Here is an 18,308-nt window from a genome sequence, read left to right on the forward strand (position 1 = left end):
TTGTGGCCTTGGGTCCACCACGATCCGCTGGGTGGGGAATTGGCTCCGTGGTCGGACCCAGAGGGTGGTAATTGATGGAAGTCAATCATCATGGTAGCCTGTGACCAGTGGGGTCCCCCAAGGCTCTGTCCTTGGACCCATATTATTCAACATCTTCATTAATGATGTGGACACTGGAGTCAGAAGCGGACTGGCCAAGTTCGCCGATGACACCAAACTTTGGGGCAAAGCATCTACACCAAAAGACAGGCAGGTGATCCAGGCTGACCTGGACAGGCTCAGCAAATGGGCAGATGAGAAACGTATGGTGTTTAACATTGAAAAATGCAAGGTTCTCCACCTTGGGAGGAAAAACCTGCAGCCTCCTCATAGGCTCAGCAGTGCAACACTGGCTAGCACTACGGAAGAAAGAGACTTGGGGGTCATAATTGACCACAAGATGTACATGAGCCTGCAATGTGATGCTGAGGCTAGTAAAGTGACCAAAGTGCTACCTTGCATCCACAGATGCTTCTCAAGCAAATCCCGGGACATCATTCTCCCCTTATACTCAGCCTTGATGAGGCCGCAGCTGGAGTACTGCATCCAGTTTTGGGCTCCAATGGGGTCCCCCAAGGCTCGGTCCTTGGACCTGTGCTATTCAATGTCTTCATCAGTGACTTGGATGAATGCAAGGAGAGCACTCTGTCCAAATTCATGGATGACACAAAATTATGGGGAAAAGTTTGTACACTAGTGGGAAGGGGCCTGGAGAGGTTGGAAAAGTGAGCAGAAAAGAATAGGGTGCAGATCAACAAAAACAAGTGCCAAGTGCTGCATTTAGGGAGAAGGAATCACCAACACACCTATAGGCTAGGGAATGGCCTTCTCAGCAGCACAGTGGCAGAAAGGGATCTCAGAGTCATAGTTGACTCCAAGGTGAATGTGAGCTGTCAATGTGATGAAGTAATTAGTAAAGCTAACAGTACTCTACCATGCATTAGCAGGTGCATCACAAACAGGTCCAGGGAAGTGATACTTCGTCTCTATGCGGTATTGTCAGGCAGCAGCTGGAGTACTGCATCCAGGTCTGGGCGCTACACTTCAAAAGTGATGTAGATAATCTTGAGAGGGTCCAGAGGAGGGCCATTCATATGGTTAAAGGCCTTCAGTTAAGGTCCTATAAGAAGAGACTGAGGGACGTGGATCTCTTTAGCCTCTGCAAGAGAAGCCCAAGGGGGGGATCTTGTGGCCATTTACAAATTCATTGGGCAGTGGGGGGCAGTAGGAAATAGGAGATGCTCTGTTTACCAGGGGACCCCTTGGAATAACCAGGAACAACAGCGACAGACTGAGAGCAGATTTAGGTTGGACATCAGGAAGAACTTCCCTCATCAAGTAGCACAGAGTCAGAGGAGGGGCACACGGAAGTTCTCTGGGTTAGAATACGAGGCAGTCGAGAGAAAAGAGACTTAACGGTGGGGGTCTACCATAGACCACCCAACCAAGGGGAAGAGCTAGACGAGGAATTCTTAAGTCAGTTCATGGAGGTAGTTAGGTCAAAGGACATGGTCATCATGCGTGACCTGAACTTTCCAGACATCTGCTGGGAAGAGCAGTCAGCCAGGTCTGACCACTCACATAGGTTCTTAGCCAGAATGCAGGACCACCATCTAATCCAGGAGGTGCACAGCCCCACCAGGGGAGATGCCTTGTTGGACCTGGTGCTGGCCATGGGTGACGACCTGGTGAGGGGGCTGTGGGTGCTCAACAACCTGGGTGACAATGATCATCACCTGCTGGAATTCACCATTCAGCGCATGGTGTCAAAGGCCTGCAGCAAGGCAGCATCCCTAGATTTCAGGAGGGTGGACTTCAATGAGCTAAGGAGAATAGTCAGAGAAGCACTGAGGTTCCGGAGGGGAGGGGAGCCAGGTGTCCAAGAAGAGTAGTTGCTCCTTAAAGAGACAATCCTCCAAGCCCAAAGGGAGATAATCCCAACATGGATCAAAGGGAGCAGGAGGGCGCAAAAGCCCCCATGGCTCACCAAAAGAATCCGGGAATGTCTTCTAGCTAAAAGGGAGGCGTACACCCAACGGAAGGAAGGGGCCATCACCAGGGAGGCCTATACTGCAGTTGCTTGGGGATGCAGGAGGGCAGTGAGGAAGGCCAAGGCAGAGATGGAACTGGGACTAGCTTCTCAGATCAAGGACAACAGGAAGTCCTTTTTTAAATACATAGGGGGCAAAAAGAAGGTTCCAGGTAACATGGGGCCCCTGCAAGACACGCTAAGAAATTTGGTCGTCACATTAGCCGACAAAGCTAACGTATTTAACGACTTCTTTGCCTCCATTTTCCTGAGCAGGGACCAGATCAGCCCCCTCATAGGGCCCCCCTCAGGCCCCAGGGGAGGCATACCTAGGCCAAGGGTCAGTGAGGATCTAGTCAGGAAACTTCTGGAGGGACTGGATGTATTTAAATCAGCTGGTCCAGATGATCTCCACCCCAAAGTGCTGAGGGAATTAGCTGAGGTCATTGCGGGGCCCCTGGCATGGCTTTACAAGCACTCGTGGTGCTCTGGCGTAGTGCCAGAGGACTGGAAGAGGGCCAACGTGGTTCCCATCTTCAAAAAAGGGAGGAAGGAGGACCCGGGAAACTATAGGTCAGTTAGTCTTACCTCGATCCTGGGTAAGCTTTTTGAGAGGATTATTCTGGCACATGTCCACAAGGGGCCAGCAGGGGAGATTATGCTTAGGGGCAACCAACATGGGTTCATTAGAGGCAGGTCCTGTCAGACCAACCTGGTGGCCTTCTAACAACCAGGTCACCAAATCATGAGATGCAGGGGTAGCAGTGGACATAGTCTTTCTGGACTTTCGGAAGGACTTCAACACTGTCTCTTACCCTGTTCTCATTAAAAAAACTGGGAGACTGTGGTGTCAACACCTACACAGTCAAATGGGTCGCCAACTGGCTGGAGGGCCACACCCAGAGAGTGGTAGTGGATGGGTTGTTTTCGACCTGGAGGGATGTGGGCAGTGGGGTTCCGCAGGGCTTGGTTCTCAGGCATGCACTGTTCAACATCTTCATCAGTGACTTGGACGAGGGGGTAAAAAACACCCTGTTCAAATTTGCTGATGACACTAAGATGTGGGGGGATGTGGGCACACTCTATGCAGCACTGGTCAGCCTGCAGCTGGAGTACTGCATCCAGTTCTGGGCACCTCTCACTTCAAGAGGGATGTGGACAACATGGAGAGGGTCCAGAGGAGGGCCACTTGCATCAGGGGCAGCAGGGTAGGCCCTACGAGGACAGGCTGCAGGACCTGAACCTGTTCAGCCTCCACAAGAGAAGGCTGAGGGGGGATCTAGTGGCTTGTTACAAACTAGTCAGAGGGGACCAGGCATTGGGGGAGTCCCTGTTCCCCCGAGCACTATCAGGAATGACTAGAAATAACAGTCACAAGCTGGCAGAGGGGAAATTCAGATTAGACATCAGGAGGCACTATTTCACTGTTAGGACGGCTAGGAGCTGGAACGAAATTCCAAGCTAAGTGGTGCTGGCTCCTTCCCTGGGGGTCTTTAAGACACTGCTAGACAATCATTTTGCTGGGGTCGTTTGACCCCAGTACTCTTTCCTGCCATGGCAGGGGGTCAGACCTGATGATCTGTTCAGGTCCCTTCCGACCCTACTGACTATGAAACTACTTTATGGTAAGGGTGGCCAGAATCTGGAATGGGCTTCTGAGGGAGGTGGTGCTCTCCCGTACCTTGGGGGTCTTTAAGAGGGGACTGGACAAGCACCTAACTGGGGTCATATGACCCCAGTGCTCTTTCCTGCCCAGGACAGGGGGTTGGATTCAATGATCTACTGGTGTTCCTTTCAACCCTAACAACTATGAAACTATGAAATCCTGTGTCCCAAATAAGCTGTTAGGTGCAGAATCAGTCAGCCAAAACTTCTGGTTCAACAGAGCTAAATTTTCTTTTTTTTTCATTAAGAACATGGAATCAGATTCTAGCTAGTTCCTTAGTAAGGGAAGGATAGGTGGGGGGGCAGTTAAAATAAAGATCCTCCATTCAAGAATAGCTGTCCAAGACCGTTACAAACAGGTTCCTATGAGGACGCACTACATCTTAAAAAGGCGCTTACAGTAGGTAGAGTGATGGCTTCAACCCTTCAACCAAATATACACTCGTCAAGAGGACTAAACAGTTATACACTAGGGAGATGGGCTTATAAAAATATACTAAATGTACTAGATAGACCACACTGCACTGAGGAGCTTGAAGGGAGCATCCTGCTTCTGAGGCAAAATGCCTCTGGTATTGCTCTGGAACTCTACAAATTCCCACCACCCCAAATAAGGGGCATGACAAATATATACTGTCTAGTTCCTGGTGACCAATAATTCCATGAATAAGGCAGTTATAGCTCAGTTTAAACAAGGTTTTTTTAAAGTTCACTGCAGTTTTATGTGCTACATGTCCTACAGCTCAGTGATAGTCCTAACCAGTGGGATCAAATAACATGGTCACATAAATGTTTGTCTTGTTTCATCTTAAAAGTGCCATTTTATATTATATGACTACTTTTCAAGAATTTAAATGTATTTAAATCACTTGGGATATCAAAATGAACATCTTTGCAAAATGGCACTATAATGTGAAAGCCACTTACGAGGCCTCACTTCAAAAACAAGCTGGCTTGATGTTCCAGTGGCTGCATGGCCAGCTACAAAAAGCAGTGCAAGCTGCATCAACCAGAGAATAAGCTGGCAGCAGGGGATCTCAGGTGAATTGGAAGTTAGGTTCAAAGTTGAGGATGTGCTTAGTTTATCACACAGTGATACAGTTAATGATACATATTAAATTAAAGTGTTTACAAGTCACCCCTAGATACTCAGAAAATGCCTAAAAAAGACAACTCTGAAAATCTAATAAAAATACTGAAATTCTGTTTTGCACAGTGGAAGAAAAAGATATTGTAAATTACTAATTAAATCATCTGTTTCAAAGATTATAAAATTGCAGTATTTGAAACATTTTAGTCAAATTTGAAAAAAAAACTTAATGTCTACTGTCTTTAATTAGAAAAAAAATTAAATCATTTTATAAGTTAATAATGCTTAATACCATTATGATTACGGTTCTGCTCATAATGATGTCAATATGAATTCTACCACAGATTTCAATGGAGGTGGTTTATCTTTTTTCAGTAGCTGCCATTAATTTCTTTCCAGTTTTGCATAATGCCTAATGAATATTACTGGGCATCCATAAAATAAGAAATATTATACATTGTATTTACTCAAATCTAAAACAACCCTGAATATAAGATGACACCCTCAATAATTAGATCGCTATATGGAAAATTTATAAATTTGTTATAATTTTCCAGGTACAGAATCTAATTATTGGAGGTTTGCCTTGAATTTGTCCCCCTCTTTCTGCTACAGCACAGAAAATAATCTAGGTCATCAGATAGCCCTCTTATCCTCTGCCCCTGCCCCCTAACTTCTTCCACCCTGCTCTCTCTGAGCATATGGAAGTGAGGGGCAAATTTGAAAACACTGGGCATGTCTACTTATGCAATTAATGTGCAGCAATAAATCCCAGTACATATTGATCCAGAGTTTATTGCTCCTGGGCACTGTGTTTGAACATGCTCCCAGGAGCACACCATGTTGAGCCATGTCACAGCAGCCCCTGGTCCATGTGTAGATGCTTGGACATTTCCTGTAGAGCTAATCTCATGTAGATGTGCCCACTGACTTTGAAATAAACACAGCTATAGTAATTTATACATAGGCAAATTATTACAGGTACCCATAGACTTTGTTCATCTAGAATTGATGCATTTCACCTTTTTTGAAACTGCTACAAGCTTTAACACAGGTATTCCATAAACATGTTTTTAAGCGACACTTTTGTATCTATGTGTATACCCAGCAGAATCGACAAGTTTTCAAGCCATGGTGACCCTACAGCTCAGCACTACTTAGTATGTTTGTGTAATCCAGATACCCCTCACAAAGGACCCATGAGCTAATTAGCCCTCCACTCATGACTGGAACCAGGTGTTTGTGTCAGGAGTCTTGGAAGCCTTCAAAAACTTATATGCACATTAGGTATAGAGCAACCTCATCCAGCTTCACCTCATGGAGGACAGGGCCATGCTAATCATATGCACCAGACAGAGAGGGATTCCAGATGAACTATTTGGGACCCCATTTAGTGATGTTAGCCAGACAGTAAGGGTGGGTAAAGAAACAGGAATCACTGCAACTGGGAAGAAAGGAGCAGCTCAGCTGTGGGAATGAAGAGGAAGTCAACATGTATTCTGTGTAGTGGCTCACCAAGACTTGAAAAACAGTTGGTGCTAAGGCAGACTGCACATAATGGACATTAGCATATATTAGCATAGGGTGTGTCTGAACCCCCACATCTCCCAGGAGCAGGGGAGACACCAAGATTTAAGGGTGATTGCTTCTCGGCCTCTTGTGAGTTAAAATCAAGTGTAGTAGCTGGGCGAAATAGAGACAACAGGGTGAAGCCGGAGAACTGCTGCCAGGGAGAGAGCCCTACCTATAAAAGAGCAGTGGGGCAGAAGAAAACAATAAAGCAGTTCAGCCTTATCAGTTCTCACTGAGATCTGTGCCAGATGCCAGCACTGAAATGAAGCTGCCTTCATTGGCCAAGGCCACTGACCTGAAAGTTAAAAGCCCAGGGGTCAGACAGGTTAGTGCCCCAGAGGGACACCAGCAGGAGCAGATGCTCATGCTCGTCATGTAGAGGTGTGGTGATTTACTAGACTCCTAGTCAAGGAGTTGACTGAGTTTGATTGAGAGGAAAGCAGACAGAGAAGCTTGCTTCAAGCTACGAGCAAGCAAATGAACATCATAGGAAGGCAAAGAGAAGCCTGACTGGTAAGTGAATGCTACTTGGTGTTGCCCTCAGGGAACAGAGAAGAGGGAAACTTTAAAGAAACCAGTTTATGGGAGGGCAGTTTCCCCAGTGAGAGAGTAATCTAGTGGCCAAGTCAAGAGACTGTGTGAGGCAGGTTCAGGCTCACCGACTGATATGCTGATAAGCTAATCCCAAGAAGCTAACTCAGACACTTAGTTGAATACCAGCTAAAATTTAAAGCCTTGTGAGTGAATTGAGAGGGAATATACCCTGGATGTCAGGGCAGGAAATAAGAACTGACCAGCTATGGAGAAACCCATGAAAGCTTAAGAAACATCCAACTAGTATGAGGACAGATGATGAGTTAGTGCATATCATGAAAAGTTTATTGAAGTAGAGTGCATGCTTTAAGCAGACACTGTATTAAAGTACCTTTGAACATCTGGTGTGGTAAGGACAGGGTATAGGGGTTGGTGGGGAGCCCTGTGAACAGACGGGAAGCCATAATCTGGTTGCAGTGAGATTTATTAGGCACGCCTCCCAATATTTACTTTCTCTTTTGGAATTTTCTTTAATATCAAAGGTGTGGCAGGAACGTACATAAGAGGACTGTCAGATACTGGGGAATCTGGTGGCAGCTTATACCACACATTAGCCTCAAAAGCTTAAATGCACTTTTACTGGGGCAGCAAAAGGGAGCGGGTGGCAAGATGAGAAATATACAAAGGAAAACAAGTGGGAGGATGGGGAATGCCAAACAGAGCTGTTTATTTACACAAAATTCATCAGAATGTAGATGGTGTAGATATAAGGGGAATAGAAAATGGCAGGAATTTGTCAGTACTTAGCAGGAAAAGTCTCAAGGACATGGGAAAGAGGGAAGGAGGAACGGAAAAGGCCTTGGGCTTGGACACCCCCTGCCCACTATGCAAGAGCAGAGAAGTTTATAGTACAATATGCATTGTTAGAAGGGAGCCTGATGAAACGGGAAAATAGTAAAAGCTTTGAAAGGAATGTAAAGGACAGAGGCAAAATAACACACGTGGAGAACCTGACTGAGAGTCACTCAGCCAGCCAAAGTGTGGAAGGGGATGTGGGAAGCACAGGCAAAGAGGGAACCTGTAGAAATCACATAGATGATGGTGCAGAATGTATTAATGGTAGGGGAGAGGTTATGAAGATGGAGATTACACAGATCAGAAAAATGCCCAAGGGAAAACTGAGAACAAAGAGCTAGTTTGCCACTTGTTTTGGAAGGGTAGATATGCAGAGAAGGTATGGAAAAGGGTGGGGAGGTCTCCAAAGAGAACCCAATCGAGTAATGTACTGACATACAAGATGGCAATGCACAGACTGGACCAAAGAGAGAAAATGAGCTGGCACATGAGACTGTTGATAATGTGCAGGAGAGTGGCTATCTGGAAGATGCAGACCCTATTGGTGAACACCACAAGAAAGCGTGCATCTATCCATTCATCTCTATTGACAGAGATGAAGAGGAGCTGGGAGCAATGAGTGCGACGAACAAGTGGAGATTAAAAGACTGGGGAACACTATTCTGGAAAAATTCTGGGCAGGGGGAGGGGGAGCAGGGGGAATTACAGAATGGGTTGGGAAGAAACTGATGAAAGCATGACAAGTAAGGCCATTTGAAGAGACGTAAGTAGTAAGGGAAGCCTGTTAGGCAGTTATATTAGAAGCGGTATAGAAACGTTAATATGATGTGAAATAAAAGGCAATGTTGATTGTTTACAATGGATAAACCACAGGAGGGGAGATGTTTCTTGGTAAGGCTGTATGAAAACAAGAGGCAGATGATGCCAGAGGATAAGCAGCACATACATGGATAAAACAGTAGATGTCAAAGGATATAAATGAGGAGATTCCATGTTAGTTTGGGGAAATGTTTTATGTAAAGTGATGTAAACTCTTTTGTTTTTAATGTGGAGCGGGGAGAGAGATTTTGATTTTATATATATCTACCTCTCCCAGGACCTGAACAACCTGCATAAGCTTCACAAATCCTCCTTTAAATTGCAATCTTATCTAATCTATTCTTGCAGTAGGTTCCTACCAACACCTCTGCCCAGTGTGGGTCATGTCTTACATAGTCATGATCAGTGTTGGCTGCATTTAATCAACTTCATACTTCATTTCCATTACTGAGCACATGTTGCTTTTGGCAGCAGTTTAGTGATAGCCAATATTTTTAAAGAGGTTGCTGAGTATGCAGTTATAAGATAAGGGGCTTTTCCTCTGTGCTGACTGTGGAGGGAAACCACATCTTATATTTGAGTAAATACAATATTCTCTTAGTAGAAGGTATAGTTTGATTAATTCAGTTATATTATCTGAGAGTGATAACTGTACAGTTTTTAACACTAATAACTATATTTCTTTTTGCACTTTAATAAATGTGGACATAGACAGAAACTGTATCATAATTACCTATTCAATTATGCAAAGACAACTTTAATTAGCTGTTGTTAAATTTAAACTTTATATAAAAAATGTACATGTAATATAGACTACAATGTTGCGTGATGACACAGTAAGCAAAATATACCTGTGTGTGAGATTTACTTGATACTTTATGCAACTTTTATTAGAATATAATGTTCTATATACAAGTATCTATATAAATTTATAGATAATTCCATGGTATAAATTAAGTTATTGAATTTAAAATTAAAATCCCAAATTGATTCCTACTTCTAAAAAATATAATAAACTGCTACTTACCAGTAAACACTTGGATGATAAGTAAATCAATTTTAAAATTATTCTTATACTGCATTAGAGCAGGATACTGCTTCCACCAAGGTCAGTGAAAGTTTTCCCATGTCATTTATGGGCAGAGGCAAAATTTTATTAAAACTATGTTGGGTACATTTCACACACAGCTTTATTTTCCTGTGATCAAATAAAAATACTATAAAAGAAACAAAGAGAGAAATGAAAAAATAGTGAATACTATCGTACCGATTTCCACGGTCCCCGATGCCATGAAACATCACCAGGACAAGAATGCACATTACATTGTGCTATATGTGGTGGCTTGTCTAGAAGTTCACAGTTTTGATCACTCAACATTTGGCCATTAGGAAGTTGACAAATCACTAGTCTTGTCTTTATTCCATCTCCACATGTTTGAGTACACTATAAAATAAACAAATGTATGTAGTTGAACATTCTTACTGACATTGTTTTCATGTACCACTAAGCCAAACGTTTATCAGTAAGTGGTCACTGTTATTTAATACTTGTTTTATGTGAATGTCTGCTTGCCCCCAACACTTTGTTACCTCACTATAGTAGATATTCTATCCATACAAAATGAACATGGCCCTATAAAAAACTTTTAAAAGATAAAGGCATGACAGCTACTCCAGGCCAGCTGCCATGTGCACACCCTTACCTCCCAGTAAATGAAAGTTACTCCCTTTCACTGAAGCATAAGCTGCCAATGGTTAGTTTTGATTTATCATGGGGTAAGAAAATGCACACAGAGTTGTTACGGAATTGGTGACCTGCTATAAATCCACAGCATTGTTTATCTCATGGTAACATGTTCATGTCCATTTTGTGCGGGTAGAACATTTAGTGCTAGAGAGTCAGGTCCAAAGATGCAAAAAAATCATTCAAATTGCATTGTATTTCTCCTATTAAAATTCAGAAGTTGAATGAAAAAACATCAACAATGTAAAGAATTCAAAAAATGCTGACAATCTTTACATGGTTAGTGTGGTACCCAGGATTGAAGAAAAATGAACAGAGTTAGGTGAATGGAGTCAAATTAACCCCAAATGGATTGTCTATTTTTTCAATTGTACATGTAGTGCTTAGAACAAAACATATGGTCACATTCTGTATTGCTCATACATTTGATAGAGAACCACTTCCTTGCTTTCAGAATTGAAATAATTCATGGACACCTAGGCAATTAAAGAGGTAGAAGTATCCAGACTACTGGGCTTGTATCTTCCAAAAGTCACCTTATTTCTTCCTCTAAAATACCATATCAGGTTTCTTTGACTCACTTTTATCTCTAAGATATCACTTTCAGTGTGGGGTTATTTTCTTCCAGGCTATCAATTTACAGCTCCAACTCAGTATTTTTTTTTATCTACCCTGTCCATCACAGGCAGTGAATATAATACTTTGTGTTGTAGTATTGCTGTAGTGTTATAGTAATCATGATGGTCAAAGGAATATGCGACAAGCCAGACTTGTTTAGGTAGTTTCTTTTATTGGACCAACTTGCTGCTCAGTTTTACAGTACAGGCAACCCTTGCCATTTGTGGGGGATACATTCTGGTATCCCCCACAAATGGCGAAATCTGTGAATAAAGCACTGCGTTCATGAATGTAGTCTGAGTTCATGAATGCAGTCTGCGTTCATGAACGCAGTGCCCCCGGTGGCTGGAAGGAGGGAATGGGACACGGCTCCGGTAGTAGCATGGCGGTGGTGGTGGGAGCATGGCAGCAGTAAGCGGAGAGCTCCTGAGGAGCTCCTGTAAGTGTATAAAGTGTATTTAAAAAGCAGGTTCAGCATTCACGAATATTTGTGAATATTTGAAACTGCAAATGCCGAACTCGCGAATAGCAAGGGTTTCCTGTATATTTCCAAGGAAAATTTTCACTTATTTCACCTTCTTGTATCTACTTTCCTGATGGTGGCCATTAGACAATGATTTTTGTGGCAAAGCTTCTCTCACATCTTTTTTGCAATGGAAAATAACTGTTCGTCATGCCTAATTCAAGACTTTATTGATGTAAAGTGCTCATTTAGACATTTTTACAATAATATCTAATTAGGCTGATGAATAATGTTCTCACTGAACTATTGTTTATATATGGTAACCAAATTCTAACACAGTAAAAACTGGCACACATTTACTTCTTAAATTCAAGCCTGGCAAGACCATATTTGTATTGCAAACACTGTTTAAAAAAAATAAGCAGCAAATTTAAATATTTGGCTTTTTTTTTTTTTTAAGATTAGTGAAATATTTACCCTTCCACTTAATAAAATACAGTTGTGTCAGGTGTTGGCAATGTTTTTGGGCAGAGTGCCCAAAACACCTGCAACCTCGACTTGTAAGATGTTGGTATCGGAGAAGATGGTAGGAGAGCCATGAGGGCCCAATTCTTGTTGTGGCAGTGCATCCCCAGCCCCTTCCTCACTGGGTTGCCTACCCCTGAGTTACATACTAAATCTAATAGTTGTTTTAAAATAAGTAAAATAATCGTACTTCTCCCCAGTTCCCATAGTTCCATCGTGGGCAGGGTCCAGAATCACAGTGCCTCGATTCTGGTGGTTTTGTTGCCTCATCACAGTACCTAGCACTTCTTCCATCCTCATCTTGACACACTACAACCCGATGGTGGAATCCATGTGCACAAGTACTAGAGCACTAGTAAATTAATATGCAAACATATATCATTGTCAGTTGTTCGGGAAATTCAAAATGTATAATATATTCCTTAATAGTTTGAAAATTGGAAATCTGCAGTGAAGTATAAATAAAAAATTTAACCTTGTAATTATCCACCAAAGAAAATTATGTTTTTAGTTATAAAATTTTACTTTAAAAATATTTGCTTTTAAATAAAAATATACATTAAATATACTAAATATGTATAGTACTACAAAGTTAATTTCAGAAAAATTCAGAAACATTCATAAATTTCAGACTTGTTAAAAAAGATAAGAGAACTCAACAGTTCATGCAGAATTATAAGCAGAGTTAATAAATTTTAACAATTTGCTTACTGCTCCCCATGGTCCTGTTCTCCACTGGTATCCACTGACAGGAGGATGATTCCATTGATTTATATTCTTTTGTGGATGATGGCCCTTGTGGATTGGAGGGTAATCAAGTTCTGGAAAATGTCTTGGACGGTAATTCGTTTTAGGAATCTGACGATAAACTGGCAGGCACGGTGGCATGTTACACTCTTGTTCATGAGCAGGCCGGACTTCAGGATCACAGTAATTCTCGTTGATTTGTTGATGGTAATGGATGCAGACAACTTGTCTTGTTACTATTCCACTATCACACGTAACTGAACACTGACCAAAAATTAACCCAATATTTGTGATGCAACATCAGACATCAGTAACCAAAGACATTTATGTTTTCTTTTGAAGTAAGAAACAAACTTATTTTTTTCCAAAGTAGGGACAGTATCTTCATCCATTTCTGTACAGCATTTAGTGCAATGAGGCAGAAATCGTAATTAGAGCCTTTGGTCACTAATATAATAAAATATTAAATGAGAATGACAATACTTACAGGTGACCAATTTCCAACTTGCCAGTCTCCACATGGACTAAAACAGGTTGAAATATCAGCTGGTCTCGGTAAGTGTGCACAAAATGATTCATCAGCAACTCCACCATGAGCGTCTCTACAACTTACATAGCGAGCCTGACTACCCTTTCCACATGATGCAGAGCACTATGAAAGAGAACAATACATGTAGATCACATTTTATTTGATCAGAATACTCCAAATTAACTTGCAAAAAAAGGTAAAAGTTTTACTATATGAAGTCAACACCAATCTAATTTGGTCTCAGAAGAAAATGTGTTTAGACATCCTAATGCAGAAAATACAGGTGTTTCAACTCAGAGCAGCAAACCACTGAGATCCCTCAATAAGAAGACTTTAAGGGCTCCCAAGGAAAAGTGCATGTGTGTCTGAATTCCCACATCTCTCAGGAGCTGAAACACTTGACACAGTACCTCCTTTCAACTGTAATCAGAGCACTTGGGGCTGAAATCTATTTTGCCTGGAGGATGACCAAAGCACAGTTTGAGTTTAACTCTTGAGTTATTTGGTTACTGTGTAGGAGTGTAATCAAGGAGTGTTACCAAAAGGACTATTACCTCATCTGGGCGCACCAACGCTCCTGTTATAGGAATATGATTGCCTTCCAGAGACATGAAAATATCTCTCTATTCCTATAATGGGAGCACATACACGTCTATCTGGGGTAACAGAATCACTCCTATGGTAACTCAAAATTAGTTTCAAGCTGCACTTTGGTAATCCACTAAGTCTCCCTTTAATCCTTCTTTTGAGGGCAGGCAGCCAGCATCAGCCCAGGAATCAGGAGGTCAGGGTTCTAGGCCCCTCCACAGTCTGACATGATTCAAACCCACATCTCCGACTCCCAGCAGAGTGTCCTGACAATCAGGCTATAGACCTTTATCTCTCTTGTTGAAGCTGGGCCTCTGGATGGCCACAACTACAAAAGACAGGAAGCCAGCAAGACAGCATGTTTTTGTAACCTAGTTATTATAACATTCTGTTGAAGTAAGGGAGACCTGAGTGCTAGCCACTGTAACTAAGAATCTTTTATATATTTAATATTATAACATCTTTGGCTAAAAAAAAAAAAACAGAAATAACCCTTGGGCTCTAACCACTCAGCTGCTGGGCAACAGGAAAGCATAACCATCACTGGTGATCTTTTTTAGCTAAATTCAATGTGAATTTGCAATGCTGCAGGACTGGCTACCAGACCAGGTTCTTCCAGAGACTTGGATGCCCCAGCAACACATTGAATCACAATACAGCACACACAAGGGTGTGGCAACCAGGTGATCTAACTGTATTACTTCTGAGTATGCTTAGAAAATCAAGCATAGCCCCTCTAATTTTTGGCAGCCCAAAGGAATATACTTAGGCACCTACTAAGTTCTGTGGCTTATGACCCAGGACAAAACTGGATCACTCTTTGGAATTTTGGTGCCTAAATGCTGCCTACATCCCATTTAAGCACCTGGAAGACCGAACTGAATCATGTACTAGGCCAGATTCTAAACTGGGGGGAAAGCCCTGGTAGTGTGGTTCTTGTCGAGTCATTCTATCAGGATATAAGGAATGACATTTTACTGGGGGATCCTGGCCTCATACAGATTATAAAGGAGTGATGGGCTTTGGAATGGAGATGCTCAACCACAGCTATCTCATAGGACCACATGTTAATCATAATTATTAAAATATATTTTTTCTATAATATTAGATATTTTTATATATTTAGTGTATTCTAGTACTTTTTAATTATTTTACACTTATATTAATCTCTTGACATAATGATATGAGATATTTAGGGCCAGATTTCTATGAACAGACACAACAACTGTAGTAAAATCAAAAGATACTGATATTCGTTATGACATAACTGTCATATCTGCATGATTCTGCAGCAATACAAGTTTAGCAAAAACACTCTCACTTTAACCCTGGTTTATTTAGGCTAGGGACAATCATTACACATAAACTGGTTTAAGTGATTAGAAATTGGTTTAAACCTGTAATTGAACATAAGCTCAGTGCACATAAACCAGTTTGAAAATGGCTGAAACTGGTTTCAGATAAACCTGGTTGAATGTAGTATCAGATTTAATAGATTTGGGTCAAATCAGTTTATGCAATGTCTGTTCCAGACCCATTCCTGGTTTAAGTTAAACCAGTTTCCTCCAGCATCCCGACATGCTCTCTGAGCTGGGCTGTCTGCTTCAGACAGCAGACCTAGCCCAGCCCCCCTGCTTCCTGGCCAGACCTCCAGCAGAGACGGCACATACAGCAGAGTCTACCTGGCTTCTCCCTGCTCCACTCCCCCTCACTGCTCACTACTCAAGCAGGGATCCCCCACTGCCTTCCTCCCATCTCCCACAGCATGGACCTGAGCCCCATGGACCCTAAGCACATGCTATATTAGCTAATGCTGAGAGGTGTCTGTGTGTGCGTGTCTCCAATTTCACAGACAGAACAGTGTCCGCTTAGGGCTTTTTAGAGCTAATCAAAAGGCCAACTGTTTAAAAAGAGCTTGAACTAATAGATAGAGGCTATTGTTTTGCTGATGGGGAGATAAACACTTATCACACAAGGATTCTGGTTTTCTCCGAGTTAAAAAAAAAGTAACCCCAACTCAACATTTTTCCATGATTAAAATGAAACATCATTACATATATATCTATATATCAGTGGTGTTTCATTTAAATCATGGGAAAATGGGGAGTTGGGGTTACTTTTTTTTTAACTAAAACTTGGGGATTTTTTTAAATCAGAGAAAACTGGGATTCCTAGTTATCAGCCCCCTGCTGGCTTGCTTGCCTGACAGTTTGCTGCAGACAGTATAAAGAACCAGGGAGGGAGACTGAAAAGCTCGGCAGATGCACGCACTGCATGCCCTGCCCCCCACTTGTCTTAGAGTACTAACCCAGGGCTGGGGCTGGCAACCCTCGAGCAACCAGCAGGGAAAAGTCAGGGATGGTGTAGGCAGACCTCCCTAATCAGAGGTCTTGCCCAGGCCTGGCCACACCCTCCCCCATCTCAGCACTATAAAAGGGAAGAGAAAGCTACTCTAGCATCCTCCAGCTTCTAGCCTGAGCCACTGTAGGCATGTGCCTGAATTTGCTCAGTCCAGAGAGAATGTCTGTATGGTTACAAACCAGTTTAGTTTAGCCAGGTTAGACTAACCTGCAAAGGCTGAATCAATTCAAGTTCAGGCTTTTTGAATGTCTGTCCCTAGCTTTAGGGTCAAAGTAATAAAACAGAAGCTCTCCCCCTCCTTTTAAAAGTTGCTAAAAAGGACTTTTGTCCATATGGTCAGTAACTTGTTCTTGTTTCACACAAGCAGAACTCTGATGTTTTCATATCTCAAAAGCCACCTTTAAATTCAGATAAATGTTTTTGAATTACAGTATGTCAACCCATGCTCAATTTCAGCACATTCTGCAATATTACACAGCTAAATCAGTGGAGCATAAATATAAATCATAGCCTCTCCTAGTTATACACTTTGAGAGTAGCAGATATATATATAACACATGCCTGCTACATTATTTCAAGTGTTCATATATCACTGAAATCAAAAATCATTTTCATGAGAGTTCTCAAAACATTTTTTTCAGTGGAGGTGCTTATATCCAAAATTACAACTTGCAATCTTCATACTGGCAGTACAGTAGATTAAACAAACAGCATGTATAAATATTACTTTTATAATTGAAAAAGTCTATTTTTTTACTCTGTGCTTCACATCAGATCAATTAATATTTAAAAAATTTACTGCAGAAACTTCATCTTTTGAGGAAGCCACCCCTAGAAAATTCCAGCATGAAAACTCACATCAAAGAAAATTCTAATCAATGGACAAAAGGGAGAGAATGGAAACTGTTATGCCAGCTTAAGTATAGCAGCTTAAGTAAGGGCCCTTATAGTGCCTACTATAATATTACATACTGGGGTCCATGATCCATATCTCCATTGAGTCACCTTGCTCATTTGAATGACAGGAAGTGATGTTGTCCATAATTTTGCAGTTTCTGGACAAGGTGACATTTCACAGTCCTGTGCAAAATAAGAATAATGTAAACCTTAAAAACAGTTTTCAAAACTGCAAAGAAAAAAACCAAACTCATGTTGAAAAAAGAAGCTTCACACCTTGTTAAATCTAATTTTCAGCCATACCATGCTGTTCTGTGGTTTTATTCAAACTTTTATCTTGAGATAATGGGCAGAAGTAAACTTTGTTAAGGCTAACAATAACCCAGTAACTTAACAATAACTATACCATATAAAACTCTATCTGTTAGCTTGCTTGGTGGTAGTGGCATAGACATAGCAGGGGTGACTATCTATCTTGCAGCCATGGACAGCAAGAACAAAATGAGTACAGACTGAACCTAGCCTATCATCTATATACTTCATTAAGCAGCTATGTACTAGACAAAGCTAAGTACACAATAGACATTGCTGCCTGAAACATTCCGTTCTTACACACAAAGGCTCATGAACTCCAAGAGCAGAATCTGCATGGCAATCACTTCACATACAGCTTAATTTCTACATTTCAGCTACTTAACTACATGCTTGGTGCATCTACACATGCAATTAATGTGACTAAATATACTCCGGCTCAAACTGAGCTGAAGTAAACTAATCCCAACATTACTGTCTACACATGCATTTAAGTGCAGGATTTACTGCACTGCCAGATACCACTTGTATCTGACAGAACTATCCAGCAGCACAGCCCTAATTTTTGTGCACGTGTGGAGGGTGATGCTTTACAGTGAAGCAAAGTAGTTTGCTATGCAGTAAAGTGTCTCATGTAGATGAGCCCACTTTTACTTTTGGAAGTATTTTCTATGAAGTCTCTTTCTGAAGTCCTGTTGGTCCCCAAGTCCAATTTTATCCTCCTGCTGCTTCCACTTAAATGCCTTACCTGAGGACAAATGGAACCTTTTTCTTTGTGCTTCTTGAGCTGATAACAAAACTCTGACCTTGAGACTTGCTTGGCCTCTAGATATCTAACACATAATGGCTGGATTATTATTAATAAGGGGTATACACAGCCATTATGTCCTCCTGGACTTTAACATTGCTTTATTAAAAGGA

The 18,308-nt window shown here is 41.7% G+C and overlaps 1 protein-coding gene across 3 annotated transcripts in view; it reads right to left on the reverse strand.

The window, feature by feature from the left end:
* The window catches only part of ADAMTS20 (ADAM metallopeptidase with thrombospondin type 1 motif 20), a 178,580-nt gene that overhangs the window by 74,919 nt on the left and 85,353 nt on the right, over nt 1-18,308 (reverse strand). For all 3 annotated transcript variants that reach the window (XM_090042352.1, XM_090042353.1, XM_090042354.1), the window contains 5 exons: nt 17,151-17,258; nt 13,188-13,352; nt 12,665-12,964; nt 12,144-12,305; nt 9,871-10,047 (listed from right to left, as the gene is read on the reverse strand). In XM_090042352.1, coding sequence (XP_089898478.1) covers nt 9,871-10,047; nt 12,144-12,305; nt 12,665-12,964; nt 13,188-13,352; nt 17,151-17,258 — 912 coding nt within the window. The remainder of the gene's footprint in view (nt 1-9,870; nt 10,048-12,143; nt 12,306-12,664; nt 12,965-13,187; nt 13,353-17,150; nt 17,259-18,308) is intronic.

This window comes from Crocodylus siamensis, chromosome 4 (assembly GCF_052110815.1).
Source record: "Crocodylus siamensis isolate JL-2025a chromosome 4, ASM5211081v1, whole genome shotgun sequence".
Lineage (NCBI taxonomy): Eukaryota > Metazoa > Chordata > Crocodylia > Crocodylidae > Crocodylus > Crocodylus siamensis.